Here is a 19,643-nt window from a genome sequence, read left to right on the forward strand (position 1 = left end):
AAAAGTCCTCAATTGGCAAGGGTCCAATACCAAAAGTCTCTTTCCTCTATCCCTTGTTGACTCCCCTTCGCAGATCTAAATACATATGTATGCAAGACTGGATATGTATGAGAAAAATATGCAGAAAAGTGAAAGACCTAGGCAAAGGGGTTGAGGGCAGAAATGGAACCAGGCCCAAGTCTCCCTGACTTATGTCTAATATCCAATCCTTGAAAATCTTCAAGGGGGCAGTCAATGGGCTAAGGGACCAGGGATGGGTTTGGAATCAGGCCTAATGTTGTGTCGTACCTCATCCCTCCAGGTACAGGTTGTCATTAGGCACAGATCCAGGATAAGCTCAGTGAGTTTAACCTCCCTTCAGATTCTTACTTTAAAAAGGGACATTTCACTCATAAATAAAAGTGTCAGCTGTTTTCAGACCTCTAAAGTACTCTAATGAAACTACGTCACATGACATAGGTTGTGTAGATCCAGCTATCGCTGTTTTACCTTAACATCAGACTACTTTAGAAGCCTGAAAATGTCTGTCAAACTTTAATTTGAATGCGTAATGTCCCTTTAACCAGTAGGAGGGGCAATAGCCAGTGTCTAGGGGCATCCTGTACATGTACACTACCGTTCAAAGGTTTGGGGTCACTTAGAAATGTCCTTGTTTTTTGAAAGAAAAGCAACGTTTTTGTCTATTAAAATAACATAAAATGTATCAGAAATACAGTGTAGACATTGTTAATGTTGTAAATGAGTAGTGTAGCTGGAAACGGCAGATATTTTATGGAATACCTACATAGGCGTACAGAGGCCCATTATCAGCAACCATCACTCCTGTGTTCCAATGGCACATTGTGTTAGCTAATCCAAGTTTATCATTTTAAAAGGCTAATTGAACATTACAAAAACCTTTTACAATTATGTTAGCACAGCTGAAAATGGGTGTGCTGATTAAAGAAGCAATAAACCTGGCCTTCTTTAGACTAGTTGAGTATCTGGAGCATCAGCATTTGTGGGTTCGATTACAGGCTTAAAATGGCCAGAAACAAAGAGCTTTCTTCTGAAACTTGTCAGTCTATTCTTGTTCTGAGAAATGAAGGCTATTCAATGCGAGAAATTGCCAAGAAACTGAAGATAACGTACAACGCTGTATACTACTCCCTTCACAGAACAGCGCAAACTGACTCTAACCAGAATAGAAAGAGGAGTGGGAGGCCCCGGTGCACAACTGAGCAAGAGGACAAGTACATTAGAGTGTCTAGTTTGAGAAACAAAACGCCTCACAAGTCCTCAACTGGCAGCTTCATTAAATAGTACCCACAAAACACCAGTCTCAACGTCAACAGTGAATAGGCGATCCCACTCCTCTTTCTATTCTGGTTAGAGCCAATTTGCGCTGTTCTGTGAAGGGGGTAGTACAAAGCGTTGTACGAGATCTTCAGTTTTCAGGACAACAGTTTTCAGCTGTGCTAACATCATTGCAAAAGGGTTTTCTAATGATCAATTAGCCTTTTAAAATTATAAACTTGGATTAGCTAACACAACGTGCCATTGGAACACAGGAGGGATGGTTGCTGATAATGGGCCTCTGTACGCCTATGTAGATATTCCATTTTAAAACAGCCGTTTCCAGCTACAATAGTCATTTACAACATTACCAATGTCTACACAGTATTTCTGATCAATTTGATGTTATTTTAATGGACAAAAAAAGTAGCTTTTCTTTCAAAAACAAGGACATTTCTAAGTGACCCCAAACTTTTGAACAGTAGTGTACATGGACAGGCTTTAGGGATTGCGGACGTTGAAGAACCCCACACTGGTTGGGGACTCCTTCACTGTTACTGTGACGAAGTTGGCGGTGACGTCCGTGACAAACACGTGTTCTAGAAGGCTAAGTGCCGGCCGCCAGTCCGTCTCCATTTCCGTCTCCATAGAGACCAGACGGGGCCCGTTGTTGTTGGGATAAGGGGAGGAGTCGGGCTCTTCTGATTCGCTGCTGTTGGTGTCATCCGAGTCACCCGTGCTGAGCTCGTTCAGGGTCCGAGAGTTCTCGACGCTCCGGGATTTCCGCTCGTTAAGACTCTGTTCTGACCTCCTGTCCTCCTCTCTCGCTGCGCTTGATCCACCTCCCCCAGCCAACGACACACCTCCCTGTACACTCCCCCCTCTCTCCAATCTTCCATTACCGCTCCCTACACCCCTTGGCCCCTTGCTGTCCATCTCTCTCTCAGTCTCTGCCCCTGTGGTCTTCCCTCTCTCCCCCCTCTCCTCTCTGGCTTGTGGAATGCTTCCAGAGCGCAGCACCCCTGCCCCTAACCCTCCGGACGCCAGGCTCTGGTCTAGCCCAGACAATGTGTGCATCTCTTTAATGCTTCCTCCTGCTCCTTTTCCTGCCTGGCTGGCACCGCTTCTTAGGCTCGACCTTGAAACTGCAACTCCAGTGGTGCCGGAGGTTCCATATCCCTGGAGACCATTGCCGGGCACTCGTTTCTTGACGCTCTGCAGGTTGAGAGCTCGGAGGCTGAGGGCCTGACTGATGCGGTCTCTAGCCGAGGGAGGTGGAGAGGAGGAGGGCTTGGCTCCCTGCTGCTGAACCACCACCACCGCCTGACTTCCAGGGCCCTCATGCTGCCTCCTCTGCCCAGCTGGGGAGCGTTGAGCTGGGCTACATGCCGCCGGAGAGCCACTGAACCCACTGGAGGACTTGGAGCTGTGGAGACCAAGTGATGTTGATGTAGACACCCCTGGTTTTACAGAGGACGCCACCTTAAGCCCTTCTGCTCGGCCACTGCTGTTGCTGGCGTCGGAGAGGGAGCGCTTTAGATCTGACAATCCCTTACTGTGAGGTGGGGGAGGTCTGCTGAGAGAAGAAGAGGAGGATGGAGAGGAGGGGGTGATGGTCGACATGGAGCGACCCGGCCATATGGAGTTCAGCAGTCCAGGTTTGGAGGCCCCTGCCTGGAAGAAGGCCCCTCCAGCAGCCCGCTGGGGTGCCGTCTCATCTCTGGAGCCCCGGCTGGCGCTCAGGCTGGTGTAGGTGAAACTGGCCGGCTGTAGAGGCTTCTTCACCCCCCCTCGAGGTTCCTCTTTGGGGAGCTCACGGGGGGGCCTGAGGACCTGGTGGTGGCGAGAAAGAGGAGGGGGAGGCAGGGGCGGCCGGGTATTTGCCTGTCTCAAAGCCCTCAGCTCGGGGAGCAGCGGTTTCCTCCCACGCTTTTTCCGGATGGGCTCCTGATTGGCCACCACGATATGGGGCCTCGTCTGGAGGACAGGGTGGAGGTTGAGGTTGCGGCGCCGAGGACCTGGTTTGGCCTTCTTCCCGTGGTCTTCATCTTCCTCTTCTGAGGAAGAGGCGGAGGGAGAGGAGGACAGGCCGGATGAAGAGGATGAGGAGGACCGGTCGGATTTGGTTTCAGTTGGCTCTGGTTCCTAAAGAAATGGAGACAGAAAGGTTTGTAATGTAACCATGCATTATGTGACGTCAGATTGTATCTTCATCATCCAAACAAACAAAAGGATTCATGTTACTATTGTTGTTTGGAAATGTAATGAAAGCAATCACTGGGAAGATATTATAATCAAGATGACAAAAGGAAGTCAATTTACTGCATTTGTTGTCACAACTACATCTTATACGTTTGAATAGCAGCAGCAGTGTGTTGATTACCAGAATTTTCCGTGGGCGCCCCCTTGGCCTTTTCCCTCTCTTACCGAACAGCAGCTCCCTCTCTTGCTCTCTGCAGAAAGTACACACACATGGCGTCAGATACAGTCACTACCAATGTTCTGCTACTTTAAAAATACAATACTAATATAATAACTAAATAACCAAAAGCAAGGGTTGCATTTAAATTCTTTCACCAATTTGGTTATGTCAGATATAAATTATAGCTTCAAGGATGGGAGGAAGGAAACAAAGGATGCATTTGATCTGGGCAACTCTAATACACCATGGACAGTGCTCTACAATAAGTACGAATGAATATGTTCTGGTCAAACATCAACCAATATGATATTAATAACACACCTCTTGTGGAAGGCAGCCATTAATCTGGGGTCCAGAATATTCTCTTCCGGCTCCCAACTGTTATGCCTGTAAAGAAAACCCCAGAAAACCGTTTATTAGAGAACAGTAGCTAGAGAGACATTGCAATTATAAATGTCACATCCTTAAATCTCTGCCCATTTGTTTTTAGTCTGCCATCTCCTTTTTCAGATGCAATGTCACACATAGTAGCATCCTATAAAAAACAAACATAGGCCTAATTGACGTTGTATCTAAATAAAATATTAAGAAAATTGTCTGAATAATGCAAATCTTGAGAGGGTAGCTGTTCAGGGCTAGCCTAAATGTAAATGGCTAAAACTGGAGCGTTTGCTCAACTATTTACATTCAGCCACATTATTGGTAAAGGATCACGACGCAAGCACCGTGCATGAAAATAGTGGGCGTCACATATTCCGGTCCTCGAGTTCGCTACCGTAGTAGGAGGATGCCTGCTCACGTTACTAGATACCGGTTTGGCATCGTATCATCAGCTGCTCGGGCTTAAGAAAACAAAACATGACTCCGAAACGGCTAACACCATCATCTTTCTTCCATGCATCCTGCAGTCTATCCAAAACCACATGCGACGGGAATATTATCATATGAATGTAAATATCGCGTAGCTATGAAATAAATACGGGGTTGCGGGGGGATCATGGGCTACATTGTCATTGTTTAGCTCAGCCAGCTTCTTGCTAAATAGCTACTCACTTGGACGACCACCCTCTCCACTTCACCAAATACTCAAACTTCCCCTGCAAATGATAAGAGTGGCAAAGAGTTAAACAATTGTAAAGGGTCTAATGTTTCCATATTATGATAAAATACGTTATTTCATACCTTTCTTGGGCGTTTGTTGAGGATGCATTCGGCGTCAAATACCTGCCCTACAGTTACCCCCTCCATAGCTACAGCCCCTCTCCTTTTTTTTTTTTACGAGGAAAAGCAAAACAGGGAGAAAAGATTGTCCTCCCGCGGCGTCCTTAGTTCGGCACGGTGCCTCTGACTCTCATACGTCACTTTAAAAATGTTATTCTAGAGGGCTTGACTGGCTACAAAATATTACTGCGTAAAGTAGTTTTAACTGCTTTATTAGTACATATGTTCCGGTATGCTAAGCTCCATAAAAGGCTATTACTAAACAAATCTATAAATTGACAAAATATTATTTCAGCGATCAGTTATTACGTTTACATTTTAGTAATTTACAGTGCATTCGGAAGTGTTCAGACCAGGGGTGAAAATCTGATATCAACTTTGGAGGGGACAATTATATGACATTTTCTCAAGAGCAATTCCTGAGGGGGACACCAAAAGTAGTGCTGTAACACACAGCCTACATTGTAATATGGTAAATGTATATTGAGGAACCAAAGAAATAAGGTGTTTGCCGTACTCCTAACTACCGGTACCCAAAACTACACAACTAATCACAACAGCAATACCATTGCCTTTAACAAATCTTAGTTCATTCACCAGTTTAAGTTGAGAGTGGGGGTATCCATGGCATTTTCCAATTATGTTCCTATTTTACAAGTCAAAAAAATTTAGAACCTTTTATAATGTTGCCAAACAAAGACTCAACAAACTTACCTGAGACTCCCTGTCTCTGCCAGTCTGTCCCTGCATATCTGTCCCCAACTCTGCTGTCTGTGTGCCATCTGTTGCCTGCTCTGCCTAATGACATCATTGTGAAACATTTCCATTAGAATTTCATTTCTTTCTTATGAACATTTTATCAACTAGTCTTTGAGATATTAGGCTACTAGGGTTCTTACTTTGCGTTTTGGTGTACTGAAAAATACTCTGATGTCCGTCTTTTATTTTTCTGCCATTTTTCTACCTGGCTGTCTGGCTGGCTACACACACAATGCTGCAGAAATATTTTTGTCCCCTTCCCCAGATCTGTGCCTTGACACAATCCTGTTTTGGAGCTCTACAGACAATTCCTTTGACCTCATGGCTTGGTTTTTGCTCTGACATGCAATGTCAACTGTGGGAGCTTATATAGACAGGTGTGTGCCTTTCCAAATCATGTCCAATCAATTGAATTTACCACAGGTGGCCCCCAATCAAATTGTAGAAACATCTCAATTATGATCAATGGAAACAGGATGCACCTGCGCTCAATTTCGAGTCTCATAGCAAAGGGTCTGAATACTTATGTAAATAAGGTATCTTTTTTATACATTTGCAAAAATGTCTAACCTGTTTTCGCTTTGTTGTTATGGGGTATTTTGTGTAGATTGATGAGGATTTGTTTTTTATTTCACCCATTTTAGAATAAGGCTGTAATGTAACAAAATGTGGGAAAAGTCAAGGGGTCTGAATACTTTCAGAATGCACTGTAGGGGCTGTACATTATTTATAATGAGGGATACCTGCAGAAAATCGGATCTCTCTGAAATGGAAATGAATGGCCCTTACTTCAGTAAAAATATATTTTAACCTGACCCTCCCTGAAAGCTGGAAAAAAAACAAATTCACCCTCTCCTCCACCCAAAATAATATTTAAAACAAATTGGATAGTAGAAAACATGCCTACCATTTACCCTCACTCCTACGACAGACCAGAGCCTTAGATATGCAATATTAGACACTGTTATTTGTTTTGTAAGCATTACATGGCAAAGTAGACAGACGGTTGTGGATTTGCAGACCACCTTGGACAAGGATGAAAATATATCCATTATAATAAAAGTACCGCATGAATCTATCATCTTATTTGCAGTAGGAGAAAAAAGTGTGTTTTATCAATTTTACATGACTGGAGACAAGCAGAATCTTTTTATAATACCACAACAGAGCACATTGACTCGCCACCGGTACCCCCGTTTATACACTACCAGTCAAAAGTTTTAGAACACTCATTCATGGGTTTGAATTTTATTTTTTACTATTTTCTACATTGTAGAATAATAGTGAATACATCAAAACTATGAAATAACACATATGGAATCATGTACTAACCAAAAAAGTGTTAACCTCTTTAGGATAGGGGGCAGTATTTTCACGGCCGGATAAAGAATGTACCCGATTTAATCTGGTTATTACTCCTGCTCAGAAACTAGAATATGCATATAATTGTTTGATTTGGATAGTAAACACCCTAAAGTTTCTAAAACTGTTTGAATGGTGTCTGTGAGTATAACAGAACTCATATGGCAGGCCAAAACCTGAGAAGATTCTATACAGGAAGTGCCCTCTCTGACCATTTATTGGCCTTCTATAGCCTCTTTATCGAAAACAGAGGATCTCTGCTGTAACGTGACATTTTCTAAGGCTCCCATAGGCTCTCAGAAGGCGCCAGAACGGAGAATGATGACTCTGCAGTCCCTGGGTGAAAAACAGTAGCGCATTTGGATAGTGGTCGATCTGAGAACAATGACACGGGCGCGCGCGTGCACGTGAAGAGTCCATTTTACATTTTCAGTCTTTGAACGAAAACAACGTCTCCCGGTCGGAATATTATTGCTATTTTACGAGAAAAATCGCATAAAAATTGATTTTAAACAGCGTTTGACATGCTTCGAAGTACGGTAATGGAATATTTTGAATTTCTTTGTCACGATACGCGCCGGCGCGTCACCCTTCGGATAGTGTCTTGAACGCAAGAACAAACGCAGCTATTTGGATATAACTATGGATTATTTGGAACCAAAACAACATTGGGTGTAAAGTAGAAGTCCTGGGAGTGCATTCTGACGAAGAACAGCAAAGGTAATCCAATTTTTCTTATAGTAAATCTGAGTTTGGTGAGTGCCAAACTTGGTGGGTGTCAAAATAGCTAGCCATGATGGCCGGGCTATCTACTCAGAATATTGCAAAATGTGCTTTCACCGAAAAGCTATTTTAAAATCTGACATAGTGATTGCATAAAGGAGTTCTGTATCTATAAATCTTAAAATAATTATTATGTTTTTTGTGAACGTTTATTGTGAGTAATTTAGTAAATTCACCGGAAGTTTCGGTGGGTATGCTAGTTCTGAACGTCACCTGCTAATGTAAAAAGCTGTTTTTTGATATAAATATGAACTTGATTGAACAAAACATGCATGTATTGTATAACATAATGTCCTAGGAGTGTCATCTGATGAAGATCATCAAAGGTTAGTGCTGCATTTAGCTGTGGTTTTGGTTTTTGTGACATTATATGCTAGCTTGAAAAATGGGTGTGTGATTATTTCTGGCTGTGTACTCTCCTGACATAATCTAATGTTTTGCTTTCGTTGTAAAGCCTTTTTGAAATCAGACAATGTGGTTAGATAAAGGAGAGTCTTGTCTTTAAAATGGTGTAAAATAGTCATATGTTTGAAAAATTGACGTTTTTTGATTTTTGAGGAGTTTGTAATTCGCGCCATGCCCTATCATTGGATATTGGAGCGGTGTTCCGCTAGCGGAACATCTAGATGTAAGATTAAACAAATCAAAATATATTTTATACTTGAGATTCTTCAAATAACCACCCTTTGTCTTGATGACAGCTTTGCACACTCTTGGCATTCTCTCAATCAGCTTCATGGGGTAGTCACCTGGAATGCATTTCAATTCACAGGTGTGCCTGTGTGCTTCCTTCTTAATGCATTTGAGCCAATCAGTTGTGTTGTGACAAGATAGTGGGGTATACAGAATATAGCCCTATTTGGTAAAAACCAAGTCCATATTATGGCAAGAACAGCTCAAATAAGCAAAGAGAAACAACAGTCCATCATTACTTTAAGACGTGAAGCTCAGTTAATATGGAACATTTCAAAAACCATCAAGCGCTATGATGAAACTGGCTCTCATGAGGAGCGCCACAGGAATGGAAGACCCAGAGTTACCTCTGCTGCAGAGGAGTTACCAGCCTCAGACATTGCAGCCCAAATAAATGCTTCACAGAGTTCAAGTAAGACACATATCAATGTCAACTGTTCAGAGGAGACTGCAAATCAGGTCTTCAGGGTCGAATTGCTGTAAAGAAACCATTACTAAAGGACACCAATAAGAAGAAGAGACATGCTTGGGCCAAGAAACACGAGCAATGGACATTAGACCAGTGGAAATTTGTCCTTTGCTCTGGAGTCCAAATTGGAGATTTTTGGTTCCAACTGCCATGTCTTAGTGAGACGCGGTGTGGGTGAACAGATGATCTCCGTATGTATATTTCCCACTGTAAAGCATGGAGGTGGTGGTGTGGGGGTGCTTTGCTGGTTACACTGTCTGTGATTTATTTAGAATTCAAGGCACACTTAACCAGCATGGCTACCACAGCATTCTGCAGCAATATGCCATCCCATCTGGTTTGCACTTAGTGGGACTATAATTTGTTTTTCAACAGGACAATGACCCAACACACCTCCAGGCTGTGTAAGGGCTATTTTACCAAGAAGGAGAGTGATGGAGTGCTGCATCAGATGACCTGGTCTCCTCAATCCCCCGACCTCAACCAAATTGAGATGGTTTGGACTGAGTCAGATCGCAGAGTGAAGGAAAAAGCAGCCAACAAGTGCTCAGCATATGTGGGAACTCTTTCAAGACTGTTGGAAAAGCATTCCAGGTGAAGCTGGTTGAGAGAATGCCAAGAGTGTGAAAAGCTGTCAAGGCTACTTTGAAGAATCTCAAATATAAAATATCTTGTTTAACCCTTTTTTGGTTACTACATGATTCAATATGTGTTATTTCATAGTTTTGATGTCTTCAGTATTATTCTACAATGTAGAAAATAGTACAAATAAAGAAAAACCATTGAATGAGTACTGTGTCCAAACTTTTGACTTGTACTCTATACTTTTTTTTCACAACAGTTATGTGGTCCAAAAGGCACTGCATTGTAGGAATGACCCAGGCCAGCATTTCTCAAACTTTTTATGTGCCAGTTACACCCCAGAGGTGTCAATGTGTTTCAGCCAGTCTGTTGCGATATTTAGATTTTTTTTTGCAGCAAGAGAGGAGAAATTGTCTCGCGTATTCTCTGCACCTTAACACCGGAATGTGGACAGGCGCATCTCGTTAAAAAGAGCGCGCAGGCCTTGGTCACAGGACAGCTCCAATAGTTGATCACCGTGAACCGGTGACAAGTTGTGGTCTCTTCAGTGTTGGCATCCACTACTTTCCCGGCCGTGGATCAGATTAGTTCCCTTTACAATCTTCGAATTTGAGCAGAGTTTTGCTCAGATGTGACCCCATAAATTTAGGCACGTTATCCATGTTTACATCACCCACGTCAGCCAGAGCTGAGAATAGTGGGAACAGATTGAAAATGCCTCTATCCACTCGGGCTCTCCAGAAGCCCAGTTTTTTCTTGAAATCGGCCATTTTATCGTTTGCTTGGTAAATGACACTTATGCGTCCCTGCATGGATAGGTTGAGCAGCAATATTCGCTTTAAACTGCGCGCACACAGTAGCCCAGAGACTGCCGCCCAGAAATATCAGCCCACAGAGAGATGCACTAGATGGAACTTTCTAGAGCAGTGGTCACCAAGACTGGCGGATCTCCAAGCATTCATAGTCCATAGCCAAACATTTATGTAAAAAAAACAACGATATTTTGTATTTGCATGTATTACTCATCCTGGGGTCCGGCAGAATTAAGGCAGTTATACCATTTTTAAAACATTACAATACATTCATTACAGAATTCACAAGAAGTGTGTGCCCTCGGGCCCATATTCCACTGCCACATATCTAATATAGCGTTCTATTTTTCTATGCGTTCTATTTTTCTAGGCTGTTGACGGTAGGTGCTACCTATTAAGCTGCCCTGCGCGCGGTGTAGTCGAACTGTTGTATTTTGAACCATGTCATGTGTCTGAAGGTACAAACTCTGCCTTCCATGCGGGCCCAGAGAGCAAATCAAGTGCACTAAAAGTCTACCGGATGGCTTAGATGACGGCGTCTGCAGTGACGTAGCAGGCATAAAAGAAAGGTCCAGCAAAATTGATACTGTGAGATTTCAAAACGTTTAAAAACATGACTAGAGAGAGATGACTAGAGAGAGACTGTCAACGAATACAGTGAGTGAGTTAATGTTTAAGTTCTTACTCAGCACTGTCAACACTTTGTATTCAACACTTTTATGAGCCATAAAATGCGCTTTCTTCCCATTTCTTCAGTGCTACAAGCACTGCAGCAGTAATGAATGAATAGGAAAGTGCATATATAGGCTTGTGCTGTTGTTAGTGGCTTGGGTCTTTTTTTAATTTCTCTGTTCATAGGAGTAACAACATTAATTTGTGCATCATGCAGAAATAATGCGGTGCGACTCGAGTTTCGCCATCATCTGGAAGACGGTGTCCCATTTTTTGTCAGTGTCAGTGGAGGAAAGGGAGAGCTGAGGGATGTTGAGAAGCGGACCCTCAGTCTGCTGCGCTCTACTCCGCTGAGACTAACCATCAGATGCAGGCTTTCGTTTTTGTCTTAAAGGGGCAGTGTTGTTTTTGAGGCAGGCTTGAATAAGCTAAGTAGCCAATAGGCAAAGGGTAGCATAATTTGTCTGATTCGTTGTAATAATGGTATGGGAATAATAATGCATTTTATTTTGTAAAGGGGTTTCTTGCATCAAACAATACAACATTTTAAGTCACCTTCTCTGAAGGACAAGTGGATAAACAGGTTCATTTCAAGCCCTGCATGTTTTTTTCTTCAAAAGCCTCATGGAATGTAGACCTACATTGAACACCACACACTGGCTGCTACTGTAGGCTGAATGATATAACAGCTTTTTCCATGTTAAAATGTTATGGGATTCATGTTCTCCATTGTTTACGATGATAGGCCACTCTGGTAGGTCTACATTATGATCAAATTGCCACAGTAACCTACATAGCCACTGTTAAAACTAATTTAAAGCGGGTATAGCCTCAGTGTTCACAGTAAATGCTCGCTGGAAGTTGCACTGAATTTTCCCAACTTTCAAGTTTGCACTCAGCAGATCTGAAATTTGCTCAGTGCTGAAAATAATTAGAGGGAACATTGTTAGGCCTACAGATGCCGATACAATGGTCCCATCGTAATCCATGTTCCGTTATGCACTCGTTCAGAATATGGAATATTTCACCTGCAGTGGAGGCAACTCTTTGCAAAAAAATGTATTCTTCATATATGTAGCGAATATATACAAGACGTAGGCATTTAAAATGTCAGTCGGCTCATCTAATTGGATTACAAAAAACTATTTGATGTGCAGGCTCTGCCTAAAACCTGCATGTGATTCAATATCATCTGCCATATCCTGGATTCTATGTATGACACGGTCATTGGAAAGTGGGATTTCCCTGATCTTTGTAGCAGCAGTTGGGCCTAAAACCTCTTGGCAAGCATCCATGCCTGAGGGCATGACCAACTTTTTTTTTAATGAGAGTATGAATCCTTCAGTAAACTCTCGTCTGTGAAATTATTGTGTAGCATTTTTGTTTGGTTGGTCATCTCTGGTATGTTCTTGAAATGTAGATGCTTTGTTTCTAAATGTCTGGGCATTTTAGCATTTGATGGATTCATAGTGTAATGTTTTATACAATCAAAAGTCTCTCAGGCTATCACACACATTATGCAAATGAGTTGCTCTATGTTAGGATGCGGAAGGCATATTGAGGGAGAGTTTTTGGGAAGGCTTGGTGTGCACTGTCTGTTCATTCAAATAAAATACAATTTGATTATTCCATGGGAAATCAGTGTCCTAGACTGTTTACGCTAGTCAACAAACAACATGCGAGTTTCGGTGGCCTTACAGGTTCGTTACAAATTGGTGACAGCGGTGGGATCAGCACGTCAACTAGCTAACAGCAACTCGCAAGCTTGGCTAACTTTAGCTGGTTAGCTGCGTGGGAAAATGGAGGGAGAAGTCGATCAACCTGGGAACATCAACTGACCGACAGCCGGTGGTGGATCACCCAGGTGCCATGGACAGGCTGATTGACCGTCCGGTGTTCATGCCAGAATCTTTCGAGGGGAAAGAAGGAGAATGGACTGTTTGGATTGAACAATTTGAGTTAGCAGCGCAAGTGAATGGATGGCCCGCAGTAGATCTTTTGAATTTTCTCAGGCTGTTGCTGAGGGGAAATGCTTGGAGATTTTGTAGCACTTTACCTCAAGATACAAAGAAGGATTACAACAGCGTGAAAGTGGCTGTGCAGAGGCATTTTGAGCCACCGGAACATGCTGACTGGAATCGGGCATTTTTTCAGGACAGAAAACGTAAAGTGGTTGAGTGCATTCATGACTTTGAGCATGATTTAAGCAGTGCCGTGTCTTTGGCATCATTAACCTGTTATGGCTAGGGGGCAGTATTTTCACGGACGGATAAAAAACGTACCCGATTTAATCTGATTAGTACTCCTGCCCAGAAACTAGAATATGCATATAATTATTAGCCTTGGATAGAAAACACTCCAACGTTTCTAAAACTGTTTGAATGGTGTCTGTGAGTATAACAGAACTCATTTGGCAGGCCAAAACCTGAGAAGATTCTGTACAGGAAGTACCCTGTCTGACCATTTCTTGGCCTTGTTGATTATCTCTATCAATTACAGGGGATCTCTGCTCTTACGTGACACTTTCTACGGCTCACATGGACTCTCAGAAGGCGTCAAAAAGCTGAATCGTGGCTTTGCAGGCTCTGGTTGAAACAAAGTAGCGCGTTTGGGTAGTGGCTGGTTACAGTATTGTGAGACTCAGGCTCGTGCCCGCGTCGACCGAAAGCTTTGTTTACTTTCCTCTGTTTAGCTAAACGGAGATTCCCGGTCGGAATATTATCGCTTTTTTACGAGAAAAATGGCATAAAAATGGGTTTTAAACAGCGGTTGACATGCTTCGAAGTACGGTAATGGAATATTTAGAAATCTTTTGTCACGAATTGCGCCATGCTCGCGACCCTGATTTACCATTTCGGATAGTGTCTGGAACGCACGAACAAAACGCCACTATTCGGATATAACGATGGATTATTTTGGACCAAACCAACATTTGTTATTGAAGTAGCAGTCCTGGGAGTGCATTCTGACGAAGACAACAAAGGTAATGAAACTTTTGTAATAGTAAATCGAAGTTTGATCAGGGCTAAACTTGGTCGGTGTCTAAATGGCTAGCCGTGATGGCTGGGCTATCTACTGAGAATATTGCAAAATGTGCTTTCACCGAAAAGCAATTTTAAAATCGGACATATCGAGTGCATAGAGGAGTTCTGTATCTATAATTCTTAAAATAATTGTTATGTTTTTTGTGAACGTTTATCGTGAGTAATTTAGTAAATTCACCGGATGTTTGCGGGGGGTATGCTAGTTCTGAACGTCACATGCTAATGTAAAAAGCTGTTTTTTGATATAAATATGAACTTGATTGAACAAAACATGCATGTATTGTATAACATAATGTCCTAGGGTTGTCATCTGATGAAGATCATCAAAGGTTAGTGCTGCATTTAGCTGTGGTTTTGTTTTGTGTGACATTATATGCTAGCTTGAAAAATGGGTGTCTGATTATTTCTGGCTTGGTACTCTGCTGACATAATCTAATGTTTTGCTTTCACTGTAAAGCCTTTTTGAAATCGAACAGTGTGGTTAGATAAAGGAGAGTCTTGTCTTTAAAATGCTGTGAAATAGTCATAAGTTTGAAAAATTGAATTCTTTTTATTTTTGAGGAATTTGTAATTCGCGCCACGCCTATCATTGGATATTGGAGCAGGTGTTCCGCTAGCGGAACTTCTAGATGTAAGAGGTTAAAACTGAAGACATATTTATCAAATAACTCTCTGTAATTATTATTATTACACGATTAACCTGATTAATCATGTAACTGTAATTAACTAGGAAGTCGGGGCACCAAGGAAAATATTCAGATTACAAAGTTATAATTTTCCTAATATAACTTTCAGATATTTTAATATCTGATCAATTAGTCTTCGAATTAATGAATTATTATTTACCTCACACCAGTCTCATTCCAAACGTCGTAAATTGTTGGTTATCTGCACAAACCCAGTCTTCACTATGAGTCATCCATACATCAATTGTCTTAACTTCTATGGGCTAGGTGGGACGTTTGCGTCCCACCCTAGTCAACAGCCAGTGGAATCACGTGGCGCGAAATACAAATACCTCAAAAATGCTAGAACTTCAATTTCTCAAACATATGACTATTTTACACCATTTTAAAGACAAGACTCTCGTTAATCTAACCACATTGTCCAATTTCAAAAAGGCTTTACAGCAAAAGCAAAACATTAGATTATGTCAGGAGATTACACAGCCAAAAATAATCACACAGCCATTTTCAAAGCAAGCATATATGTCACAAAAACCAAAACCACAGCTAAATGCAGCACTAACCTTTGATGATCTTCATCAGATGACACTCCTAGGACATTATGTTATACAATACATGCATGTTTTGTTCAATCAAGTTCATATTTATATCAAAAACCAGCTTTTTCACATTAGCATGTGATGTTCAGAACTAGCATTCCCACCCAAAACTTCCGGTGAATTTACTAAATTACTCATCATAAATGTTGACAAAATGCATAACAATTATTTTAAGAATTATAGATACAGAACTCCTTTATGCAATCGCTATGTCAGATTTTAAAATAGCTTTTCGGCGAAAGCACATTTTGCAATATTCTGAGTACATAGCTCAGCCATCACAGGCTAGCTATTTAGACACCCGCCAACTTCGGGGCTCACTAAACTCAGAATTACTATCAGAAAAATTGTATTACCTTTGCTGTTCTTCGTCAGAATGCACTCCCAGGACTGCTACTTCCACAACAAATGTTGTTTTTGTTCCAAATAATCCATAGTTATGTCCAAATACCCCCGTTTTGTTTGTGCGTTCAGGTCACTATCCAAAGGGTAACGCACGAGCGCATTTCCAGACAAAAAAAAATCAAAATGTTCCATTACCGTACTTAGAAGCATGTCAAACGCTGTTTAAAATCTATTTTTATGCTATTTGTCTCGTAAAATAGCGATAATATTCCAACCTTAAGTCCTGCCTGTTCCAATCTGCTGAAAACCTTGTCTAAACGCTTCACATGCTCTTGGAATGTACGACCAAACACTATGATGTCATCTAAGTACACCAAACATGTTGTCCACTGTAAATCAGCCAAAACCAGGTCCATGAGACGCTGGAAGCTGCTTGGAGCATTTGTCAGCCCAAACCCCATGACCTGGAATTCAAAATGTCCTCTGCCACAAAAGCAGTTTTGCAATGATCTTCGGGGTGCATCTCGACTTGCCAGTACCCACTGGCTAAGTCTAAAGTGGAAAACCACCGAGCACCGGCAAGTGAGTCCAAGGTCTCGTCGATCCTAGGAAGTGGATAAACATCTTTAACAGTGTTCTCGTTTAACCTTCTGTAATCCGCACAGAACCTAATTGAGCCGTCCTTCTTTCTTACAAACACAACTGGTGCTGCCCATAGACTGCTGGATAGGTTAACTATTCCCCTTTCTAACATGTCCTGCACATGCTTGTCAAACTCTGCTTGCAGATGAACAGGAACCCACCTCAACGCTTGTTTGATCGGCCTGTTGTTCCCTGTGTCAATCCTATGCTGGACTAGTTTTGTGCAGGCCAAGTCAAAATCACCAGTGCTAAACACTCCCACATCCCTCCCCACCATTTCCTTTACAGCTCTCAGCTGCACCTCAGTTAGCTGGCTGCAATCTATGTCCAGCTCTTGCATTAACTGTTCTACATCCCACTTTACTGTGGTGGGAGAGTATGGCGGCTTGTTAGAATCCTGTAGGCTAGCAACGATAATGTCTTCACTACCCTTCTCCCAGATAGAGAAAACCCCCAATTCAGTGCCCTCCCTCAGTAACTGTGATTCCGGAGTTACATTCATCAAATGCACTGGCAGTTTCCCCTTCACTGAGCTGCACACACTACATGCTACAAACAGGTTAGTTGTATCAGTGACTTTAACACAGGGCTCAGAAGACCCTCAGTTTACTGTCCCCTCAACTTTACCAGTTATAAACATTTCACTTCTGGAGGGGATAATCGTGTCATTCATCACCACCATTTTACACACTCCCCTTGCCCCTCCCCTGAAAATCAACAGTATCTACTTCCCCAAAACACGTTTTCTTTCTCAAATCAAGTACAGCCCTGTATTTTACCAGGAAGTCTGTCCCTATCGGTGCACACTGGTCTGCGTCGTTAGCGACTACAAAATCCCAGGTCAGATTCAAACTGTCTATGTTCATGACTGTGAACCAGCTCCCCAGGACTGAGAGAAACTGTCCATATGCTACTTTAAAGTCCAAGCTTACAACATCCCCCATACTGGCTTTCCAGGACCCAAATCTAGATTTCATAATGGATACCGACGCATGTGACACAGGCATAGGGGCAGTCCTCTCCCAGAAACATGAGGGTAGAGAGAGAGTAGTAGCATATGCCAGTCGGGCACTGTCAAAACAAGAGAGGAGGTATTCTACTACCAAGAAGGAGCTTCTTGCTGTGGTAGTGTTTCTTAAACATTTCAGACACTTTTTGCTGGGGAGGAAATTTCTACTGAGAACTGATCACAGCTCACTGAGGTGGCTGAGTAACTTCAAACAACCTGAGGGACAGTTGGCTAGATGGTTAGAGAACCTGGATCAGTTTGACTATGATATTGTCCACAGGCCAGGGAGACCGCACAGTAATGCAGATGGTGTGTCACGCCAACACACACAGACAGAGTGTGTAGACACAGCCGTCTCACAGGAGGCCACTGTCAATCTGAGAACCATCGTAAACAATCCTCAGGATATCACTATTGAGCCTGTAGTTGGAGCTCAAACAAGCCAGGCAGTCCCCACAAATGCAGCTTTCCTGTTGGAAGCACAGGATAGAGACCCAGTGGTCTCCCAGTTAATAAATGAAGAAAAAGAGGGTAGAGCAGAGCTCCCTGTGGAGTTACAATCGGAGCCAAAGTTCAGGCCTTTCAAACAAGTGTGGGGGGCATTACATGTGAAGAATGGGGTGTTATGCCTTGAGAGTCAAAACGATGAGACAGATGGCACCATCTGGAGAGGGGTTGTACCAGATGAGCTCGTACATGAGATACTTCCCTTTATCCACAATGATAGAACAGGAGGCCATTTAGGAGTTGAAAAACTCACCAGTAAAATTAAAACAAGATTTTATTGGCCAGGCTGGCAGAGAGCCATAAAGCAGTGGTGTAAGGACTGTGTGGTGTGCACTGCATACAGGGTCCAGCCCCCAGAACAACAATGACAAGTTCTGTCCCAGGCTGCCCTTTTGAGAGGATAGCTGTAGACTTAATGGGTCCGGTAACAAACACATTATGGTAGTGTCAGATTATTTTACTAGGTGGTTAGAGGCATATGCCATACACAATCAGGAAGCAGTAACAGTGGCCAAGAAACTGGTAGAGGAATTTGTGTTGAAGCTAGGCGTTTCTCGTTCTATCCATAGCAACCAGGGGCGAAATTTTGAATCTACTCTTTTTAGAGAGATGTGCAATCTTTTACAAATGAACAAAACACGAACCACAATCAGATGGTTTAATGGAAAGAGTGAACAGAACTCTGATCAACATGCTGACACTTTTTGTTGATGACAATCAAAGAAATTGGAATGAGATACTCCCATATGTGATGATTTCATACAGGAGTAGTCTTATCTTCCACGGGTTTCACACCATACAGGGTGCTGTTTGGTACTGAAATGACTTTACTGGTTGATGTGGTTATGGGAACACAAAATGAAGGGGAACAGTATTTTTCTCAGTATGTGGAAAGGGTGAAAGGGTATTTAAGCACTGTAAGGGAATCTGTAAAGAGAAATCCCCTAAAAGCCACAGGTAAACAAAAGCAATACTTGGATTCTAAAGGTGACACCCCAGAGGTATGAGGAAAATTAATGTGTGGCTTAGAGACTACCAGATGAAAACGGGGTTGTCACTCAAACTGAGAAAGAAATTGAAGGGTCCTTTCAAAATTGCAAAGAAACTGTCAGAAGTAGTACAGTGTAATGGACCTTATCATGCCGTGGTACACTACAAGCGACTCAAACCTTACTTTGGGGTTGTTTCCGAGCATGAGGTCACGGTCATGGGACAAGAGACTGAGTTGAACACTGACTCTTTTGTGACTCGTCAGAAATATTACCTACCCCTCAAGGAAACAGGGTGCTTCGAGGAAAGAGCAACCAATGTTGCCTAGGTTACCCTTCAGGAGAAGGGTGGGGGACATTGTGAGACTGTGGGCTCCAAGGGATGTTAATGCCTCAGTGGAATGGAAACTGGACACAGAGACTCATACCACGCAAACAGACGTGAACACTGAGTTGCCCTGTGCACCTGCAAGAGAAAAAGTGTCTACTTTGAGAAGGGTCAAGCACCTGAGTCAATTGCAGCAGAAGATCACATGGGTCTGGGGGGGAGAGACCCCAAAGAACTATTAGGAGGCCTGTTTGGCAAGAGAGTTTTGTGTTGAACACAGTCAATGCATTCTGAATGTGTTTGGTTACTGTGCACTTCTCAGAGGGTATTTTGTATGTGTTTACCCAGGTTACTAAACACAGGGTGTTCAGTTTAAGCAGGGGGTAATGTAATGTTTTATACATTTGAAAGTCTCTCAGCCTATCACACAATGTTAAGCAAATT

At 42.5% G+C, this 19,643-nt stretch overlaps 1 protein-coding gene across 1 annotated transcript; it reads right to left on the reverse strand.

Moving 5' to 3' along the window:
- Positions 1 to 1,654: 1,654 nt before the first annotated feature.
- On the reverse strand, positions 1,655 to 5,311 carry LOC106612095 (chromobox protein homolog 2). Its single transcript, XM_014212947.2, has 5 exons — positions 4,880 to 5,311; positions 4,751 to 4,794; positions 4,019 to 4,084; positions 3,659 to 3,728; positions 1,655 to 3,420 (listed from the first exon to the last, which is right to left on the reverse strand). Exons 1-5 carry the CDS (start codon positions 4,943 to 4,945, stop codon positions 1,777 to 1,779), a joined length of 1,890 nt encoding a protein of 629 aa, XP_014068422.1. The 5' UTR covers positions 4,946 to 5,311; the 3' UTR covers positions 1,655 to 1,776.
- Between the last annotated feature and the right edge of the window lie 14,332 nt (positions 5,312 to 19,643).

This window comes from Salmo salar, chromosome ssa01 (genome assembly GCF_905237065.1).
Source record: "Salmo salar chromosome ssa01, Ssal_v3.1, whole genome shotgun sequence".
NCBI classification, from domain to species: domain Eukaryota; kingdom Metazoa; phylum Chordata; class Actinopteri; order Salmoniformes; family Salmonidae; genus Salmo; species Salmo salar.

Bases quoted from the DNA above. Each gene is read 5' to 3' on its own strand.
- LOC106612095 (XM_014212947.2), bottom strand. From the start codon at position 4,945: ATGGAGGGGGTAACTGTAGGGCAGGTATTTGACGCCGAATGCATCCTC. The intron at 3,729-4,018 runs GTGTGTTATTAA...TACTTTCTGCAG, and splicing joins ATGGCTGCCTTCCACAAGAG to AGAGCAAGAGAGGGAGCTGC. The intron at 3,421-3,658 runs GTAATCAACACA...CCATTTCTTTAG, and splicing joins GGCGCCCACGGAAAATTCTG to GAACCAGAGCCAACTGAAAC.